Source organism: Ictidomys tridecemlineatus, chromosome 3 (assembly GCF_052094955.1).
Source record: "Ictidomys tridecemlineatus isolate mIctTri1 chromosome 3, mIctTri1.hap1, whole genome shotgun sequence".
Taxonomy (NCBI): Eukaryota; Metazoa; Chordata; class Mammalia; order Rodentia; family Sciuridae; genus Ictidomys; species Ictidomys tridecemlineatus.
In genome coordinates this window covers 121,370,191-121,390,598 of record NC_135479.1, presented here as the reverse complement: position 1 = coordinate 121,390,598, position 20,408 = coordinate 121,370,191, and the positions used below count along the sequence as shown (strand labels likewise).

The 20,408-nt window shown below is 33.7% G+C and overlaps 1 protein-coding gene across 10 annotated transcripts in view; it reads left to right on the top strand.

Moving 5' to 3' along the window:
* Tbl1xr1 (TBL1X/Y related 1) overlaps positions 1-20,408 on the top strand; it is a 144,805-nt gene that overhangs the window by 87,516 nt on the left and 36,881 nt on the right. For 5 of the 10 annotated variants that reach the window (XM_078043673.1, XM_078043675.1, XM_005330287.4 and 2 more), the window contains 2 exons: positions 8,382-8,484; positions 18,684-18,829. In XM_078043673.1, the coding sequence (XP_077899799.1) occupies positions 8,427-8,484; positions 18,684-18,829 (204 nt within the window). In that variant the 5' untranslated portion in view covers positions 8,382-8,426. Of the gene's footprint in view, positions 1-3,670; positions 3,768-5,060; positions 5,156-5,253; positions 5,341-8,381; positions 8,485-18,683; positions 18,830-20,408 lie in introns of those variants that run through there. The other 5 variants (XM_078043676.1, XM_078043677.1, XM_021729817.3 and 2 more) reach the window with 3 other exon arrangements.

Here is a 20,408-nt window from a genome sequence, read left to right as displayed (position 1 = left end):
CTAAGCTGGAACAATGCATCAAACCATATAACATAAAGTTATTACGTAGGAAAAAATTGGAAGTTAGAAGGTGTTATGGAATGTTGAAGTCCTAACCTTCACCACCCATGAATGTGACCTTATTTGGAAATGGGATCTTTGCAGTTATAATCAAGTTAAAATGAAGTCATTGGGATGGCCTCTATTCCAATATAACAGATGTTTTAATAAAATGAGGAAAATTTGGACCCATGCACTATGAGGAAAATGCCATGTGAAGGCTATAACATAAGGGTGGTTGATGTGAAGACTGAGGCAGAGAATGAACTGTTGGTGCCACAGGCTATTGAAAACCTACAGTCATAGAGCTGGAAGATGTGTAAAATGATTTTTCTACAAGAGGTGTTGGAGGGTACATGGCCCTGCCAACACATTTGATTTCTGGCCATTAGAACCATGAGAGAATAATTCTGTTGTGGTACTTTGTTATGACTACCTAGGAAAATGATATGGAAGGAAATAGGGATTTTGAGTACTTTGTACTCCAAAGAGCTGTTTCTCTTAAAATCATCACAATTAACACACATTACCAGAATATTTTTACTTGGATATTTTAGTTCCCAAACTTGGTTGTGCATTGTATTCACTTTAGAATCTTTGAACAATACTGCTGTCTGTCTTCCATATCCAGATATGTCCAGATATATGGAGTGTGACATGGGCATCAGAATTTTTAAAAGCTTCTCAGAAGTTTCTAATATACACCAAATTTTGAGGAGCCATGGGCGAAACCTTTTGACTTTGGCCAATACCTCACTTGGACATATAAAATTTTGTTAGTGAAACTTTTAAAAGCCTCTTGGTAAGCCCTGCTCCCTACCATCTCAACTCATTTGTGTTTTAACCTACCATAACTTTTTTTTTTTAAGTTGTTTATTCCTTTCTGTTCTTGGACAGCCTGGCTAGATATGATTATATTAATCTTAAAGTATAATGGATTATTTATAAATGTCATGCCAGATCTATTTTTAAAAAATATCTGAATTGTATGCATAGCTTCATTTGAAGAGTGAATTGGTAGGGTTACATATATTGCAAGAAAATAAGTAACTAATAAACATTAAATGTAGTATTTAGTAGTTTTAATTATTCAAGTCACCATTGACCATTCTTTTGCAAGATTGGATGAGCAATGATAAACTGAAAAGATACCAAAAAAACCTACCTTCTCAAATATTCCCTTTTTTATCTTCAGGTCTCACACTTTATTTTTTTCCCATTGTCAGATCATAAAGTGAGTGATTTTGGATTATCCATTTGTCCAGTTCTCCAATTTACAGTAAGACTTGAAAGTCTTCTTTAATTTATGTTTGTTACCAATCTCTTTTGCCCTTTGTTTTCCAGATTTACTAATAGCTGGTTTATAATCTTTTTTTTTTTTTTTTAAAGAGAGAGTGAGGAGAGAGAGAGAGAGAATTTTTAATATTTATTTTTTAGTTCTCGGCGGACACAACATCTTTGTTGGTATGTGGTGCTGAGGATCGAACCCGGGCCGCACGCATGCCAGGCGAGCGCGCTACCGCTTGAGCCACATCCCCAGCCCCGGTTTATAATCTTTTGTACAGTTTTACTCCTATCCTTCCAAAGAATTGACTGAATATAACCAATCATGGACAGTTGTTTTGATTTACTTAGGGCCAAGTAGTCTTTTTATTGTTTTCTTAGGATTTCCACCCCCTTTTGGGAAAACAAGAAATAACCTTACCTTCTTATCCAGTAGCCTTTTACTGTATCAGTTAGTTACATTTTTTTCCCTCTTTATTCTTCCTATACTATTAAACAAAGTTCCTTTCCACTCTGGTGACAGACTGCTTTTTAAAGCTTTAGCATGTATTTCAGTCTTTAATGTCCTAATGATATATTCCAAAGGTAGAATGATAAGCTAGCTTGTTTTAATTGGATAAAAAAATTCATTAGCTTTCCAACTTATACAAACTCAGAGCTTTTCATACAACTGGAAGGGTTCGAGCATCTTGATTTTTATTTTTTTATTTATTTATTTTTATTATTGGTTGTTCAAAACATTACAAAGCTCTTGACATATCATATTTCATACATTTGATTCAAGTGGGTTATGAACTCCCAATTTTACCCCGTATACAGATTGCAGTATCACATCGGTTACACAGTCACGTTTTTACATATTGCCATACTAGTGACTGTTGTATTCTGCTACCTTTCCTATCCTCTACTATCCCTCCTCCTCTCCCCTCCCCTCCCCTCCCCTCCCTTCCCCTCCCCTCCCCTCCCCTCCCCTCCCTTCTCATCTCTCTACCCAATCTACTGTAATTCATTTCTCTCCCTTGTTTTGTTTTGTTTTTTCCCTTTCCCCTCACATCCTCTTATATGTAATTTTGTATAACAATGAGGGTCTCCTTCCATTTCCATGCAATTTCCCTTCTGTCTCCCTTTCCCTCCCACCTCTCGTCCCTGTTTAATGTTAATTAATTTTTATTTTCATACTTGCCTTTCTCTGCTTTCCCAGGCTCGCAGTGGTTCGTTTACCTCAAGTCCTGTCACTGACTACCCCTCAGTTATTAAAAAGATGGTCCAGAAATAGACCTTGTCTTCGCTTTCCTTAGAGATTTCACTTTTTATACCCCTTCTCCCATCTATACACCCTGACTATAAATGGTTTAATTATTCAACATACTTAAATTCTTTTAGAAAAATATTTTTATATTTTAGGTACCATCTCTGTAAACAAGTACTCCCTTCTATTTTGGAAGTTGAAGTCAACATCTTTTGACTATGTGGTAGCTCTTCAGAGGTCTTTTGGATATAAAATGGAGGGCTATAGCTAATATCCATTGGTTTTAAAGTTCACTGTTCCCAGTCTAGATAATTTGCTGAGAGGTATTAAAATTGCTCTACCAAGATTCTTTTTTTTTTTTTTTTAAAGAGAGAGAGATTTTTTAATATTTATTTTTTAGTTTTCGGCGGACACAACATCTTTGTTTGTATGTGGTGCTGAGGATCTAACCCGGGCGGCACACATGCCAGGCGATCACACTACTGCTTGAGCCACATCCCCAGCCCTCTACCAAGATTCTTAATTAGTGTTTCCTATCATCAGATGGACTGCAGATGTTCTGTTTAAAAAAACAAGATGTTCTGTGTAAACCATGCTTACTTTGTGGGCTGTACAGATGTAGGTAATAGTTTGACAAATAGGCTATAGTTTGCAGATTCCTAGTATACATCATAATTTTGTGATCCATACATGACTGATTCCAGTAGTTATAGTTACTAGTGAATAATTGATTTGGTCTATTGTTCTATGTCAGTGTTTTAAAGCATGATAGGTCCTAGTAAGTATCATGTATGGTTGTGTGTTTCTGTTTTTTGTTTTTTTGTTTGTTTAGTTATAGATGGACACAATACCTTTATTTTATGTATTTATGTGGTGTTGAGCATCAAACTCAGTGCCTCATACTTGCGAGGTAAGGGCTCTACTACTGAGTTACAACCCCAGCCCTCTTAATGAGATGGACCTTTTTTACCCCTAATTCTTGAAGATGTCCATCTGGAGATATGACCATTTAAAAAAATATTGTAATGTGTTTTTTAGGTGTGAAAAAATACTTTATTAAAATTATTGTATTACCTGGTATTCTCTTGTGATTTGCAGGTTTCATCCATAATACTCTATAAATTGTGCCAGTTCAATTACTGAAGGTTGAAAGAGGGAAGAGACAATGTAAATTCAGTTTCCTGAAGAAGTGGAGGTTAGAAAGGTTCACATGGCATGCATAAAATTTTACAGGCTGCTTGTGATTTTACCTCTCTTGCATATTTTCTTAAATTTGTGATTGAGAGCTCTGGATTGTAGTAAAAAGGGGAAGGAAACAAAAAGTAGTTTAGAAGTTTATCTTTTCTTTTATTTATTTATTTTTTAGTTATAGGTGAACATAATATCTTTATTTTTTTTATTTTTATTTGGTGCTGAGGATCAAACCCAGAGCCTCGGGCATGGTAGGCGAGTGCTCTACCTCTGAGCCACAACCCCAGCCGGAAGCTTATCTTTTCTAAGTTATACTTTAATTTCTTAACATCCACCAATTATTTAGCTCTATGGTGACCATTAATCTGTTAACAAAACAACTGCCTCTGGCTCCAGAAAAGTCTCACAGTATAAAATTTGCCTATAAAAATTACCCTTTATGTAAAATATACACGTTACCAGGCATAGGCTTGGGAAACTTACCTGAAAAATATGCATGTATCAAAAAAATCAGAAGGTAAAATCCATGCCAGTTCATAAACTATCTTGTCTACTTGTTTTGTTTTAAACGTGCATTTATTTCTCTGGGTGGGGAGTGAAGAAATCATAAACTTTTCACTAAGATATTATATTCAAATTATTAAAGACATTTTGTAAAAAAATAGCTTATGAATGAGATGAAGAACCAATGATTTATTTAAAAGGATATTTTCATTTTTAGTGAATAAAATAATTTTCATGAGATTGAGTATTTAAAAATATAAAAAGCATTTATTCTCATAAAGTATGAATCTCTTTGGGCTTAATATTACAGACAGCTGTGAGAGACGATATCCTTAAAATATTTTAAAAAACAGTTTCAGTTTTCAGGACTAATAAACACAACAAAGTAAATATACTCTTTGCCATTGATGCTTTTAAGAAATCAAATGATTTAATTTTGCTTATTATTGTTTGACTATTTATTGTATTAAAATAAGCTGAAACACATTTCATTTAGAGCTTACTGTTTCTTCTTGAGATTGTCTAACTATATCTAAATCATGTTGTATTTGCTTTACAGTTTACAAATATATTTAAAAATACTGAATAAAATAGGATTTCATTTAAATAGTATACTTAATTTATTGTGTTTTAAACTATCTTTTAGAAGATATTAAAGTTAGGTCTTAAAATTTACCTTCCTTCACCATATGATATTTTATACTCAAAAAAGTTGTGTTTCCTAACATTAGGGTTTTAATTCTTTTAAATGAGATGGGAAATGAAGTGAAGGACAAAGCACTTTTTGGTAATGTCTTGAAGAATTTTTTTTTTTTGGAGGGGAAAAGGGACATTAGTGGGCAGAGCATGATGGATATTGATACAACATGTCCTTTCATCGTCTTAAAGGTAGTCTTTATTTTCTAAAAGTTAGATTCTAACAATTGTGAATTAACTTATAAATTTAAAGGTATCAAATGATTAAATGGAGAGTTTTTTTTTTTAAGAATTTGTGATAATGAAGTTCATCATGCTGCCCTGTGCCTATAGTCCTAGCTACCCTGGAGCCTGAGGCAGGAGGATCACTTGAGCATGTGAGTTTGAAACTAGTCTAGGTAACATAAAGAGCCCCTGTCTCTATGGAAGGAAACATATAATATATGATGATTAATATTTTAGATTTTCTGGGGCTGCCATGACAAAATACTGCAGACCGGATGGCCAGAACTACAAAAATCTATTTTTCCCCTACAATTCTGGAGGCTATATATTCAACATAAAGTTGTTATCAGGAATGGTTTGTTCTGAAGACTCTCCTTGCTCAAAAGTGCATGCCTTCTATGTCCTTACATGACCTTTCCTTTGTGTGCATGTCTTCCTGGGGGACTCTTTTATAAGGGCACCAGTCACATTGAATTAGGGTTTACCCACATGGCCTCATTTTAACTTAATGACTTCTGTAAACAGGGTTTGTTTACATTCTGAGATGATTTAATACACACACACACACACACACACACACATATATCCCTTGTTTACTGTGATTTTATAGTTAAAAGGCACAATTCTAGAGCTGTATGGGGCGGATCATGACTGTCATTCTAGCTACTTGGGAGTCTGAGGCAGGAGAATCATAAGTTGGAGGCCATCCTCGGAATGTTAATAGCTCAGTGGTAGTGCACCCTTTCATTTGATCCCCAGTACCACCCTCCCCCAATAATAATAATAATAGTAATAGGCCCTGCCATATTAATGTAGGTGGTATTATCACATTGTGTCTTGGTTTCAACAAGTTTGGCCAAATTGGCTGTGATAACCCAGTGAGCAGCCTGGCCACAGATGACCTGTTTTTATCAACCTACTGTGATTGCTGCACAGTAGATTGAAAACACATACACAGCAAACAAAATAATTTTAGTAGATTATTCTGTATCTAAAAGTGGGAATAGTATGTGACAGTAGAGGCTGGCTGATCATTTTGTTTTGTCATTTATTTATATCATTGTTCATATAAACTGTACAGTGATAGTCTGCACTGAACATGGGACTTGACAGTATACATTATGTCTTGAAATAAGCAACAGGACCTTCTAGTGCTAAGAATTCTTTGTATTTATTTTGGTGTCCCCCCCCCCACCATGGAATTCATCAAATTGTAGTATTTAATAACATTTCCATACACATACACTCATGTTATTGTTATATTAAAATGAGGAAGATAATAAATATTGTGGAAGAGGAAATTAAATGGTGTAAGGGCTAGCTAGCCATGTATATATTATATAGCATGTAATCTATAAATAGAAATATTATTCTTCATTTTCCTTAACATTCAAAATAATAAGAAGTAGTATGCACATAAATGGGAATAAATAGATATATTTCAGATATTTTGAATTAAAAAGAAAACTTATCCACCAATATGCCTCTTAAAGAAGCTTGTAAGCTACATACATTTTACATTCTTTGCCTACTTCTACCCTCAACCTTAGGTTCTGTCTGATCTCAATTTGCTTTACTTTTTCTTACCCAACCTGTAGTTAACTAATTGTCTTTCTTCCAAACAACTTTTTAGGGCATAAGGTGTGTCATTAGTCTACCCCCTTTTTTTTTTAAATAGATTATTATTTTTTTTGAGAATTTTAATATTTATTATTTATCGGCAGACACAACATCTTTGCTTGTATGTGGTGCTGAGAATCGAACCTGGGCCGCACGCATGCCAGGCAAGCGCGCTACCGCTTGAGCCACATCCCCAGCCCCACTAGTCTACTCTTTTTATTCATATTTTCAAGACCTGTCATTGTACCATTCAAAGTGCTCAACTATAGTTTTGAGTAAATGCATTAAAAAGATCTAAATAAAATGCTCAGTGCATTATTTTTGTAGTGTTTCCTTGTTATCTAACACATTTAATCAGCACTTGTTTGGACATCACTCCAAAGTAATATGAGTAATTGTACATTTGACCTTCCTGGATGATGGGAGCAGAACCATAGGGCCACTCTCCTTGCACTGTGTGATTGATAATGTTTAAATGTTCTGGTGCAACTCTGCAGGGATTTCCTTCCTTACCTTCAGTTTAGCATTCTTTAAAGCACGATTCACTAGAAGCCTGTGCATCCTAGAAAGACCCATGGCATAGTGAGACAGTTGTTATCATTAAGTCCATAGTGTTAGGTACTGTCTGTGGGTCATATCCAATCTACTACCCTTAAGGTCTACAAGCAGAGAAAGGTTCTTACATTTTTAAGTGCTTGGGTGGTGAGAATCAAAAGAATGCTAATATTTTATGACATAGCAATTATCATGAAATTTGAATTGCAGTGTCCATAAATAAAGATTTATTGGAACACAGCCACACTGATTTGTTTACATGTTGCTGCTTTTGCAACATACGGCAAAATTGAGTAGTTGTGACAGACCGTATGGTTGGCAAAATCGAATAAATTATTTAACTGTCTGGCTCTTTACAGAAAAATTTGTTGACCTCTTCTTTAAATTATTTCTGTGATGGAAAAAAAAAAGGATAAGTTTAACTAGATACACTTAAGTCATGTCTTTTACCCATTCTGTGTTCAAGGTTTTTATATATCCAGTAAGAGTATTATTTGGATTTTAGGAAATTTTTCCTCAGCTTCTCTGCCTCATACAAATTTACAAACCATTGAGACTTGAACATTACATAAATGTTCAGAATGGAGACGTCAAATTTTGCCAAATTATGTAGACAAAGCCAGAGTAGATGACTTGTTGTTTTCCCCTACTCAGTGTTTTCAAAATATCTTTTCCTAAATAAGTAATATTCTTGATTTTAACAATTTACTGTTTTTCTACTTAAGGAGAGTAAAGGAAAAAATAATATAAAAAAGTTATTTGATATCATTCAAATATTATGTTGAAGCCCTTTTTATAAATTTTGCTGATGTTGCCTTGCAGAAAAATAGCAGCAGTCATGTTTTGATCATGTAATCATTTGCTAACTATGGAAGTAACTTTTTTAGGGATTATTATTAGGCAATATAGAACCTCATTTTAAATCATTTAATAAAAATCAAATGGTTTTTACAACATTGTTTACAATTTGTTTAACAATATTTTACTGAGAAAATAATTAACTTTGTTTTATTTTTAGGGTTATATCCTGTGTTGTGACCTCATGGTTTAAGTGGGAATAAAGATGAGTATAAGCAGTGATGAGGTCAACTTCTTGGTATATAGATACTTGCAAGAGTCAGGTGAGTACTTTTATAAAGTAAATAGGCCTCAAATTATTTTAATATTCTCAAAATAATCTTTTATGCATTTGAAATTTGTATCAGTCCAAACTGTTGAACCTTGTATGTTTCCTTAATGTCTGGACTGCCATTTTAAAGCTGTTTTACTGCATGGTTTAACTCTCTGACTCTTTCAAATATGTTGGAATTATTTCAGGCAAATATTTGTAACAACCAGTTTGTCTTTCTCTGTTAAAAGGCCATTTTTATAATTTGTTATTAAATAAGATTATTGCACATGTTTAGTCGGAACATATAAACTCAGATATCATCAGTTTGAAAATGTATGTCCAGTGTCCTCAGTTAAATATTATTGGTCCTAATTGCAGTTAGCATTTCAAAAGCTAAATTAATTGTAATTTTTAAAGAATGTTATCCTAAGTATTATCCCATTTGATTAAATGTATCATGGATATGAATTCTGATGAATGTATTGGACATAGTTATAAACACAGATCATTAAGTCATTGGCAATTAATATTAACTAAATCCCTGATCATCCAAGTTTTCTAGATATTTTAATAGATTAGGCAGAAAATAGAAGGATTACTGCAAGGGAAAATGAATGGATCAAGCTAAAAATGTAAAAGTAGAAGAGGGAAAACTGTTCAATATAGCTGGAGAGTATGACAGTCATAAAGATAGATTGCAATGATAAGTGCAGATTTTTAACATTAGATGGGATAATTTAGTTAAAAATGTAAACTGTTAATCCAGAGATTAAATTTTAGAATTTATACCTTAAAGTGCATTTAAGTAGTAGATTGAGATGTGGTATAGAAAAGATAATTTTGATAGTTGTATGTGAGGGAGGACAGAAGGAATACAATAGAGATATAAACTTTTAGGACATTGAGCTCTTAGGTTTTGATTTTTAGACTGGATTTTTAGGCAATTTTTTACTGAGAAAATACTAAGCCCTTCTTATAGGGCTTAGGGAGTTGTCCTTTTATTTTCGGGGAACCACATGGCCTTAGATTTAAACCCCATTGCTTGCTGAAAATGTCCTCATCTGTATTCTAGGTCTGAGTCTTTCTCTTGGGTGGATATTTTCTATTCCCAAGAACCTTCACTGCTCCTCTATGAATAGCTAAGAAGACAGGGACCAAGAAGGAAGTTCAGGGAAGGAAGTAACCAACCAACAGATAATATAGATCTTGTTTTGTTTAAACTGATATGGAAGGTCCATCTGAAAGAAGACTTCCAAATATTGATTTGAATAAGATGAAATGACTAATAAAGTGAAAAAGTAGTGACCTGGTGATTATTTTCTATGTGACATATATAAAATACTTTTGGTCAAAGTGGAAAAGAGTTTATTGGATCAGAATAACACTGTTTTCTACTTTTAAACCTGACCACCTCTTTAAGCTAGAGCTTTTGAGTCTTTTGGACAAAAGTCTCACAAATTGAACAAACACTTTTACAACTGAAGGGTAGATAGATTGGAAATATATTATAAAAGCTTATTGATATAGTAGGAAGGCAGCAATTTAGGTTGAACCATAGAAGGTTTTGGAGTTCAAAAACAGTTGAACAACTCATCAAGTGTTCTGCAGTTCATTCGGCTTGTGCAGAGGTGAAGCAGAGCAAATCGAGGTTAGAGTGTTAATGAGTGTTCAAATTTTCCTGTTTCCAAGTGGAAATCTACAAATTGATATTTTATGTTCTTATAAGAATATATAATGAGGAAAAAGGGGCAGTAAAATAATATTCTGGTTTAATTTCTGAAAGAGTTCGAGTGATGAAATATTATCAAAAGCATACTTAAAGTTGCTTATGTTCTCAGAGAAACCCCTTCTAAATTCCATGTTTTAAGGTATTTTAAGTTACAGTAAAAATAAAGCAAACAGTGTATTTTTAAAACAACATTGTATTATGGACTGATATGTATCTTAAATCCTTTAGAATTGTTTCCTGCATCATTAGGTGTGCTTTTTGTTATTCTTCAGAAACTTAAAAGTTTCTGTGTGCTGGTAATGAGGTACATTAGTAAGTCACATTGCTAAAAATAGAAACACCAGTCCTTTCTGTTTATGTTATGATTTATTGGGAGTGGAATCAGATTCTGCTGATAACATTTTGATTTATGGCAATTTTTATAGGTTCACAACATAAAATTTATAAATTTAGGAACAGTCTTTAGCAGAGTTCTAAAGTCTGATCCTCTGACCACCTGTATCAGAATCAGGTAGGAAGCATTGAGTGGGGCCCAGGAATCTGCATTTTACAAAGCCCCAAAATGATTCATAGGTGTAATAATGTTTGAAAGCCAGTGGTCTGTTTTAATTGAAGGACAGTTGAAACTTGACAACAGAGTTGACACCAGGAAGGTAACATGTTCTGAATATCTTGAAAAAAAAATTATAATTAGTAACTACTCAAGATGAAGTAGAAAGTATGAAACGTACATGCACTGAGATTTGGAGTGCAAAACTATCTTTTAAAGAGGAGCTAGCTGCCTTTAAGAGTGGTGTATCTGTAGTTGTGACCAAGGTTTACCAGGCCCAATGAGGCATATTTTTGTCAGAAAGATTACCATGAGACATAGATTTTAATTTACTTCAAGAAACGGGAGACAGTAGAGAGTTTTAAGAATTTTATAGTTCCATGAACTCTGGACAGGGTTCACAAAGAATCCAGACTCTCACCCATAACCAGATTCTGTAGATCTGGTTGCTTGCCATGTCATGTATTCCAAAAGCTCCTCCTTGGTTCTGATTCCTGATTATACATAAATTTGGTGATTTTTGCAGTAGATTGAAGTTTGGAGTAACCTGGTCCAGAATTCCTTTTCAGGGTTATTTTGGGAGTAGTGTATTTAATACCATAACTTATGAGGGATACTTCTTGAGAATTAATCATTAAATATTTAAGCAGTATGACACATTGCTTGCAGGTTATAACTGTTTTCTTTTGAAAGATTTAAAGCAAATATAAAAAAAAAACTATAGAGTCTTAACACTGCTTCCTTCCTTACAAAAGAGCATTGATTGAATTGGGGTGGAAGGTTTGCAGAAAGGGAGCAGTCAAGGCAAAGAAAGAATGTGTGCAAAGGTGTTGAAGGATCTGGTTTGTGAAGACTCCAATAAGAAAAATAAAATTTCCTCCCCTATCTAATTATCTAAAAGGCTCTCAAGGTTTAGAGACATCTTGTGAAAGTTTTGTTCTGCTTTGATACAAAAATGCTTTCGAAGGAATATTTTTCAGTAAGAATCTTAAGCATTTCTTCTCTGCCGTGTTTAATCTTGGACTGTGGTTTCTATCTCCCGAGGGAATAAAATTACCTAAATTAGCTTAGTGTTAAGTTCTTTCTTTTTTTTTTTTTTTTACTACTATCAGCATTAAAAGATATTATGTTAAAAGTCCACCTCCTTCCCTCATATTACATACCTTTTCAGAGAATCATTTTCCTCATTCATAAAATTTATTCCTTATAGAAAAAAGATTACACTGTGATCATCAGCCTTGAATGTTTAATGGACTTCACTGTTACAAATCAGCCACCTCCTCACACATCAAAACAAATTAAAAGTAGATTTATTGTTGAGATTTTATTAATGTTATGACTTTTAATTTTTCTCAATTTTATCTCTAGGAAGTGCACCTAAGGTAATTAATTGGTGTTTACCATTCTGCACTTATATGAAATAGACCCATATTATCGTATTATTTCCTAGGAAATAAACACTTTTTCCCTTTTGAGATGACTTGAAAATTGAAAACATTTGAAATATAGTACTGTCTGTATGTCATACTAGATGATTGACTGGATTCAGCATTCTCCCTTTAATTGGTGTTTGCCCACTAGCATTAATTTGATTACCCCCAAAACTTATACATTTATCAATTATGTGCAGATAAATACCTTAGAGGCTTAGAGTAGGATGTTTTAAAATTTCCCTCTTTCCTAATCCCCTTTCCTTTTTTTGCCTCACCAATGACTCTTGTCAGTTAAAGTTTATTTTTTTCTAAAGAAATTGTTCCTGGTAATTTTTTGTGAACCTCCTTTTTGTCGTTTTATATGCAAATGTGCTATAATATAATCTTGCTTAAATTGTGTATTTAGTTGGAGAATTCTTTATTAGACTATCATCTTACATGTTTAAGAGCTCCATAGCGTCTCTATTGATGTGTTTGACTGTTGGAAGCCAGGGAAACGGTTGCTGCTTATGATTGAAAGACTAACTGGAAGTGGCAAAACCAAAATGACTTCATTATTAAAATAAGTTATTTTCACACTACTTTAAAAAATTCTAATGTTTTAGAACCGAGATTCATCTTACATACATTTACTGTTTATTTGAAGGTGATGATATATGTAGCATTTGATTGATGAAAGATCATCTCATTTCTTTTACACTTCACCTCTTTTCATTGTTCACTTTTCTAAACTTTAAAAAAGATCCAGTATATAGGCCTTGCACCAACCACACCACTTTTATGAGATGGCACTATTACTCAAATGTTGAACAGGTTGAGCATCCCTAATCCAAAAATCTGAAATCCAAAATGCTTTTGAACAACTAATAATAAAAATTTAAAAAAAACCAACAACACAACAGACACTAGTATGGCAGTATGTAAAAAAGTGGATGTGTAACCAGTGTGATTCTGCAATCTGTATACGGGGTTTAAAAACGGGAGTTCATAACCCACTTGAATCAAATGTATGACGATATGTCAAGAACTATGTAGTGTTTTGAACAATTAATAATAATAATTAAAAAATGCTTCAACACCAGCAACTTTGAGTGCCAGTAAAATTAATGCAAGAAGAAAAATCCACATCTGATCTTATGTGAATGATATCAGTCAAAATGCCGGCATGCTGGGGCTGGGGTCATGGCTGAGAGGAAGAGCGCTCGCCTAGCATGTGTGAGGCCCTGGGTTCGATCCTCTACACTGCATAATAAAATAAAATAAAATAAAGGTATTGTGTCCACTTACAACTAAAAAATAAATGTGTTTAAAAAATGCAGGCATGCTAAAAATATTATGTAAAATTACTTTCAGACTGTATATGAGGCACACATGAATGTGGTGCTGCTTGGGAGACAGAAGCAGGAGGATCACAAGTTCAAGGCCAGCTTGGTCAAGTTGGACCATGTTTCAAAACAAAAAGGGGCTTGGATTGGAATTTAGAGGTAGTATGTTTTGAGGTTCAATTGTTTGTTTAGCCCCGCCCCCCCAAGGAAAAAATGATTTTGTGTATCAACTTGGATTTCATCCATAAGATATCTCATTATATATGTACAAATATTCCAAAATCCAAAGTCTGATACATACATAGTCTCAAGCATTTCAGATAAATTCTCGACTTGTATTTGTTTATAAGATCACACATCAAAACCATATATTATTATCTTTCAACTTAGAAAAATGATCAAAATAGGCAGAAAATAATATGTATAAAGTTAAGGTCTTCACCTATATTACACATAGCTTATTCATTCACTAATCTCATTTAGCTGTTAATCTATTAGCCCCATTAATGGTTAGTAAAAAAATGTCAGCAAATTACAGTGTAGTTTTTCTTGACTTGAATAAAGGTAACTGGGATAGGTAATCATTTCTTCCTTCATACCTCACTTCCAGTGGCATTTATAAGCAGACTGTAACATCGGATTGGATGGAGTTAGGTTAACTTGCTAATCAGTAATGTGCCTCTAGCCATGAAGAACAGGAGAAAAGAGCTCAGTATCTGATATGTCCACCTTCAATTATCCTTGTAAATTTTATGAGTAAATGACTACCTACAGAAGTACAAGTAGGTACATAGTTTTTCTTTATAATAAAAGGTGGAGTGACCTTGATTTGACATATATAGTTGTATACTTGTTCAATTAAAAGTAAACAGCAAGTATTTATCATAAGTGCCAGTAATTAAGGTAGTTTTATACTTCCAAATCAGTTTTTCCTGTTTTGTAAGCTAAATAATCATTTTTGTCAACACAGAAAATGTCTACTATTCATTCCTGCTGACGTACTTATGAAGGACAAAGGTCTTTTGAGATAATTGCCAAAGTTGTTTAATCTTAATTTTTTTTTAAAGAATACCTAGTATATCAAGGATATAAGGAAGTGTATAGATTTTAGTGGCATTATAAATTTGCATACACACACACACACACATGCAATTTCTTTTTTGAAAGCAGTTTGGCAATCGTGAAACTCCCTTTAAAATGCTAATGTTCCATTCAGCTTTTGGGGAATCTTTCCTAAGGAGAAAGAAGAAAATTATTTATGGCAAAAGCCTATACATACAGATATTTGATGCAAGAAACTTTTTAAATAGTGAGCACTGAAAAAGGTGCTCACTATTGGTATGAATAATTCTTTGCCACATATATTTATTGACTGAATATTATGATAGCATTAAAATTATTTCAGAAAATAGAATTTATATAAAGTGTTTTTTGTGTTTCTGTTTTCTTTGTTTTTTGTTTTTCTACTGTGCTGGGATTTAGTTCCAGGACCTTATGTATTGCAGACAAGCACTGTACCACAGTTACATCTACAGCCCTATATTGAAGGACAATACTGGGCACAGAATTGTATATCTAGTGTGTAAGTTCTGGGTCTAACTCTTCAATATCTAGTGTCCCCCTTAACATCCCTTACCCACTTTCTTTTTACCTTTTCTGAAATCTGGATCTGAAGGGCAGAGTTAGAAATAGTTTTTCCACTTTGGAGGTGCTGGGGTTACACTTTTCTGATCTGAAGTTTAATAGGACTTTGAATAAAATTGCACCCCACCTCCTCAAATTAGGACTCTATGTTGTGTTCATAGAAAAGCTTTGCCTTTTAAAAAATCTTTTGGTCTGGTTCAGATACCCTATTCCGTAACAGTGGTGTTTCCAAGTCCATTTTCTTATTTCTGTGCTCCCTGTGCAGAGTAGAGTAGCTGGTTCTGGAAAACTGACTCCCATTCAAGAACAGGATCTCTAACATCAGAGGGAAAACACTTTCTGGAACAAGAACTACAGAGAACGGTTGTTTTTTGATCCCCTGTGTAACATTACACACAGATGCAGGCACATACCTGCTACTCTATATCTCTGTCACAAACTATTATTGTGTACTGAACTTCATGGTCTTCAGCCACATTGTCTCTAGATTTTCTCCTCTTCTTATTCCCTAAATCTTACTTACCTTATTGAGTATTACAGAGGTATTATTCATGTCAGATTTTGCTTTTACTCCTGAAAAGAAACATGCTGGCTACTAGATTTCATGGTGCATTTCATCACGTCACACATTTAAATGATCCCTTTTGCCTTCTATGTAAATTAAAAGCTGTTCCTGAAAAAGTTTTTCTCATTAAATATACTTATAAATAAATGGGGATTTTTTTGTGTGTGGCATAAACTTTGTTCAAGTTGTAGATTGTTTTTTCAAAGAAGAGTTAAGCCATATGCTTTTTTAGAGTCACAGATTTTTAGATATGCCAAAATATATTATGGTAGAATTGCATTCTCATTTAACAGATGTTTATAGAGTTACTTGGTAAACCAGGTGATACGCTAGTTTCTCAGAATTAAAGGATTACTAGACTTAAACCCTTTTACTCAGACAGTCCAGTCTAGTAATCAGACGTGCATAAACCATAGACTCACAGGTAATAGCTATTTAGTGTGGCAGTTGCTGTGCATCAACATTTTGCACATTCTTTTGTCAGAAAAGAATAGGTGAGTGAGAGTCAAGAGACAGTAGAGTGATGGAATTTGGAGGTAAAATGACAGAGCTTGGCAAATGGTCGAATGCCAGAGGCCAGAGGAGAGGTGGGAACTTTATGATTATGACTTTCAGGTATAATGAAGTGAGGACAGAATTTCCTAAAGGGGGGGGGATTTTAAGGAAGAGAAGAATAAAAGTAGTGTTGAACATAATGATTTTAGGTTGCCTCTGACTGAAATAAAGAGAACATTATAATTGAGCATGTTAACTGGAACTTCTTTAGGGTAAACATTAATGGGAAGTTCCAAAATGATGCTAATGACTACTTCAGGATTGTTTCGTTACCATTGAGAATATCCTGAACACATTTGCTTAACTTGGGATGTATATGAGGATCTAAGATGGCTTCTCTCTTGACCTGACAGAATAATATCAAGATGTATACAGCATTCCATCCAGAAGTGGGCACAGTTCCTCCTGAAACTCTAAGATAAGCAGAGTATTACTTCAAGTTTAAATTATAAGCAAATTAAATAGAGTCTAAATGTAGCAACTTTGAATAAATTGTACCCATGAACAGAATATACAGAAATCATGAACTTTGTGTAATTGTTGAATCTTATGTAAGTCAACACACTTTTAAAACCCTGATGCCAAATACAGCTAAGATATAATGTTTCATGAACTATATAATGCTACTTTCTAGGAAACTGAGTTGAACACAATACAGTGATGTACTCAGGAGCAGGTGTTCACTGTCTCTCTGCCTTAACTCTATCCTTGTCTATGTTCTGACTTTGTTAAAGAGGAACAGTAGCATGTGTTGGAATTTGAGTCCTTACTCTCCTACTTAGAGGCTGTTTTCCCCACCTGGTGATTCTGATGAAAACATAATAAATTTTGTACTTGAGAATGGCAGCCGACACATTGTGTAGGCCCTCACTATGAATGGTATCTTCTATCTCTAAGTTGTTTCAAATTCTGAACCATTTGGCCTTTTGGCTTTTCCCACCTCTTAGTTATGATTTATTGAAGAAATTATTTAGGATGTAGCAGGGTATTAAAAACAGGAGTTTCCAGCCTTACTGCTTGTGGATTTCATTGCTGTATCTCAAATTCCTTCTCCCAATTCTCCTGAGTCCCTAGTCTTAGCTTTCTACCCTGGCAATCTGAGACTTATTCATATTCCAGGAGTTGTAGGTTTCTTGATAAGACAGTTTTAAATGATGCTTTTTTTCTCCCCATTAGTATTTTTTAAAAATCATTTTTGTGAAGTCACATTAAGCTGAAAACTATGAGGTGTTTAATCATAATAATTTTGCTTGTGGTTGAAGTCAGGAGGTTAAAAAATCCAGGTCTTTTAAAGGTAATGTCTTTTCACTTCTTACCTCTCCCTCTACGTATGTATGGATGTAGTAGGCTTAGGTGTTCTAAGGAGAGAAGAGAGCCCTGAGGAATATCAGCTTAGGTGTGCTTTGATTATCTGAACTAATTGAATATTTCCTAGCTACATGGTATTTGTGACACTCATGATGTTTATTGTAAACTGTTCATAGGTTCCACAAAGAACCTTAAGGGTAGGAGCATAAAATACAAAAAGCCATGTGTAAACACTGAAAAACAAGGATAAACTGTTAGATTGTTAAGTCAGTTTAACTAAGAACCAAACTCATTCATTTACTTTTTTTAGTTTGAAACTTTCTTAAAATTCTCTATATATGTGTGCAAATGGAATTGTTTTACAAGACTTATAAAATTGCTTCCTTACTGATAAAATATGATGAATATTTTGTTAAACAGAGCAACCCCTCTTGGGTCTATTAGTTTCCTAGAACTTCTGAGTATGGACTAGATTTTCATAAAAAAATAAGGCTAACTAAGAGATTTTTGTTAAGTGAATATTCTGGTTTTAAGTATTTCACATGAAAAGTAGATAATTTAAACACTCAGCTCATACATAAAGAAATTTAAATTTTAGAATTTCATTTATAAATTTGCTTTTATTTCTGAAGTAGTTTGAAAAAGCTGCATTATATTAAAGGTGTTAGACAATTTGTATGTAGAAAATTAAATACACTGGAAATATTAAGTGTCAGTCTTTTGTGGTCTCAATTATCCTGAGAAGTAATTAAATCATATGATTTCCAAAGGCCTTTTTAACTTTTTAAACTTGATGCTTTTGTTGAGGAAAATTATGTATCACTGCTGAAGTTTAGAAAATTTGAAGCCAAGCAATCCAGTAGGTACTAGAAATTTTGAAGAGTACTTTAAGTAATTAGGAGAAAGGGAAATACATAAAGGCTACCATATTTAGATTTTTTTGTTATTTGTTTGTTTAAAACACACTTGACCTTAGCTATCATTCTAGAATTTAAATGATGGAATGCAATTTTGAACGATTGTGGAGGTCTTTTAATTCATGTAATTTAGTTTGTTGGCACTAGGAAAATAAATACTCATACCTTTTCTTTTGCTTTTAGGGTTTTCTCATTCAGCATTTACCTTTGGTATAGAAAGCCATATAAGTCAGTCTAATATAAATGGTGCACTCGTCCCACCTGCTGCATTGATTTCTATCATCCAGAAAGGTCTACAGTATGTAGAGGCAGAAGTTAGTATTAACGAGGTAAGGCAGACTTATTTCAAATACTAATTCTTAAATGTGTTCTTAAATTAGCTGTCATGTCTGTTTGTTTTCTCATTGTCTCTGACTTTAACTTCCTTGGCTTAATAGAAACGAAAGGGTATTATTCCTGTTGTATTAGATTGTTCAGGCAAGGCATGTTGGATCACAGGTATAAGGACTATTATTTGTAACTTATTTTTCTTAATATGTTTTTATAAGTAAGCAGTAGGAAAAGATTTTCATTAACACACCAGCATTGTATTTAAATACTGAGACCAAATTTATGGTGGAGAATTGGAAACTCAATGTTGTTTGGATATACCCTGATTTTAGAAGCAATTTATAATTGAAGCCAGCTCTTAACACTATTGTCTAAGATCCACATATGAAGTAATTTGTTTAGTTCAGGTGTCAGCAAACTGTGGTGCATGCATGAGGCAAATCCCATCTGTCCCTGATTTTATATAAATGTTTTAAAACACAGACACATTCATTTATTCTGGTATAGGCTGTTTATGACAGAATTTGGTAGTTGTAACAGAGCCTATGACCTATGAGGTCTAAGTTAATATTTACTAGCTGGGCTTTCACAGAAGTTTGCATACCTCTGATCTAAGGTAACATTTTCATACATGGATAGGAGTCAGAACATGTGGAGTTTTTTTCTTTATTTTCATTTGAGAAATTAATTTTTTCCCCTTTTGCTAGAATTTAGCTGAAACACTTATGATTTCTGTATCTGTTCATTAAATACATAGTATACTACATTATTTATGGATTTCCTCATTCCTATGACTAAAAAATCCATTAGTACTAATTGAAATATGTCTTTATTGTCTTTAAGTATGGTTTATTGTAAGGGTGATAAGCAAGTTCCACCACTGGCCAGAGGTGGTATCTCAGTTTAGCCAACAAATTTTGTCTGAATTTATCCTAATATTCCACACTGTATCTGTGTTGGTTTTAGTAAGTAGTTTGTATTTATGTTAAAATGTTTTTTTCCTGTGAATAATTCAGTATAATCTAATTCAGAAAAAATGTGCTGAATTTTTGTAACTCAATGTGTTCTGTCACATTACTATAGATTATCAGTAGTACATGTTCACTAGTAAGTGAACCAGGCTTCACATAGGCATGTTCCTAACTAATTTGCATTGTTTCTGTTTCTTACTTGCTGCTCATTACTGTGTCTCTCTTTGTGCTCACTGGAGAATTTTATTAATTATGAACTTCCTAATGTTAATAATTGGAGCATTGGAAATTATAGCAATTTCATAAAACAGAGAGCACTAGCCTATATTACTGATGGAACTTCTCAAACATCAGAGCAGCGAAGACTTAACTGGAGAGCTTGTTGGTCCCTGATTGTTGAGCCTGTCCTCAGAGATTTGATTCTTTAGCTTTGATTCTTTGTTTTTTTCCCCCTGATGCTGAGGATTATTTTATAGGCAAGTGCTTTGCTGCTGAACTACCCTCCACCCCTAGCCCTAAATCAACATTTCATATAAGCTACCAGGTGATGGCCTTGATGTTGGTACTTGGGTAGTATTTTGAGTAGCACTGGGTTAAGGGATCCCAG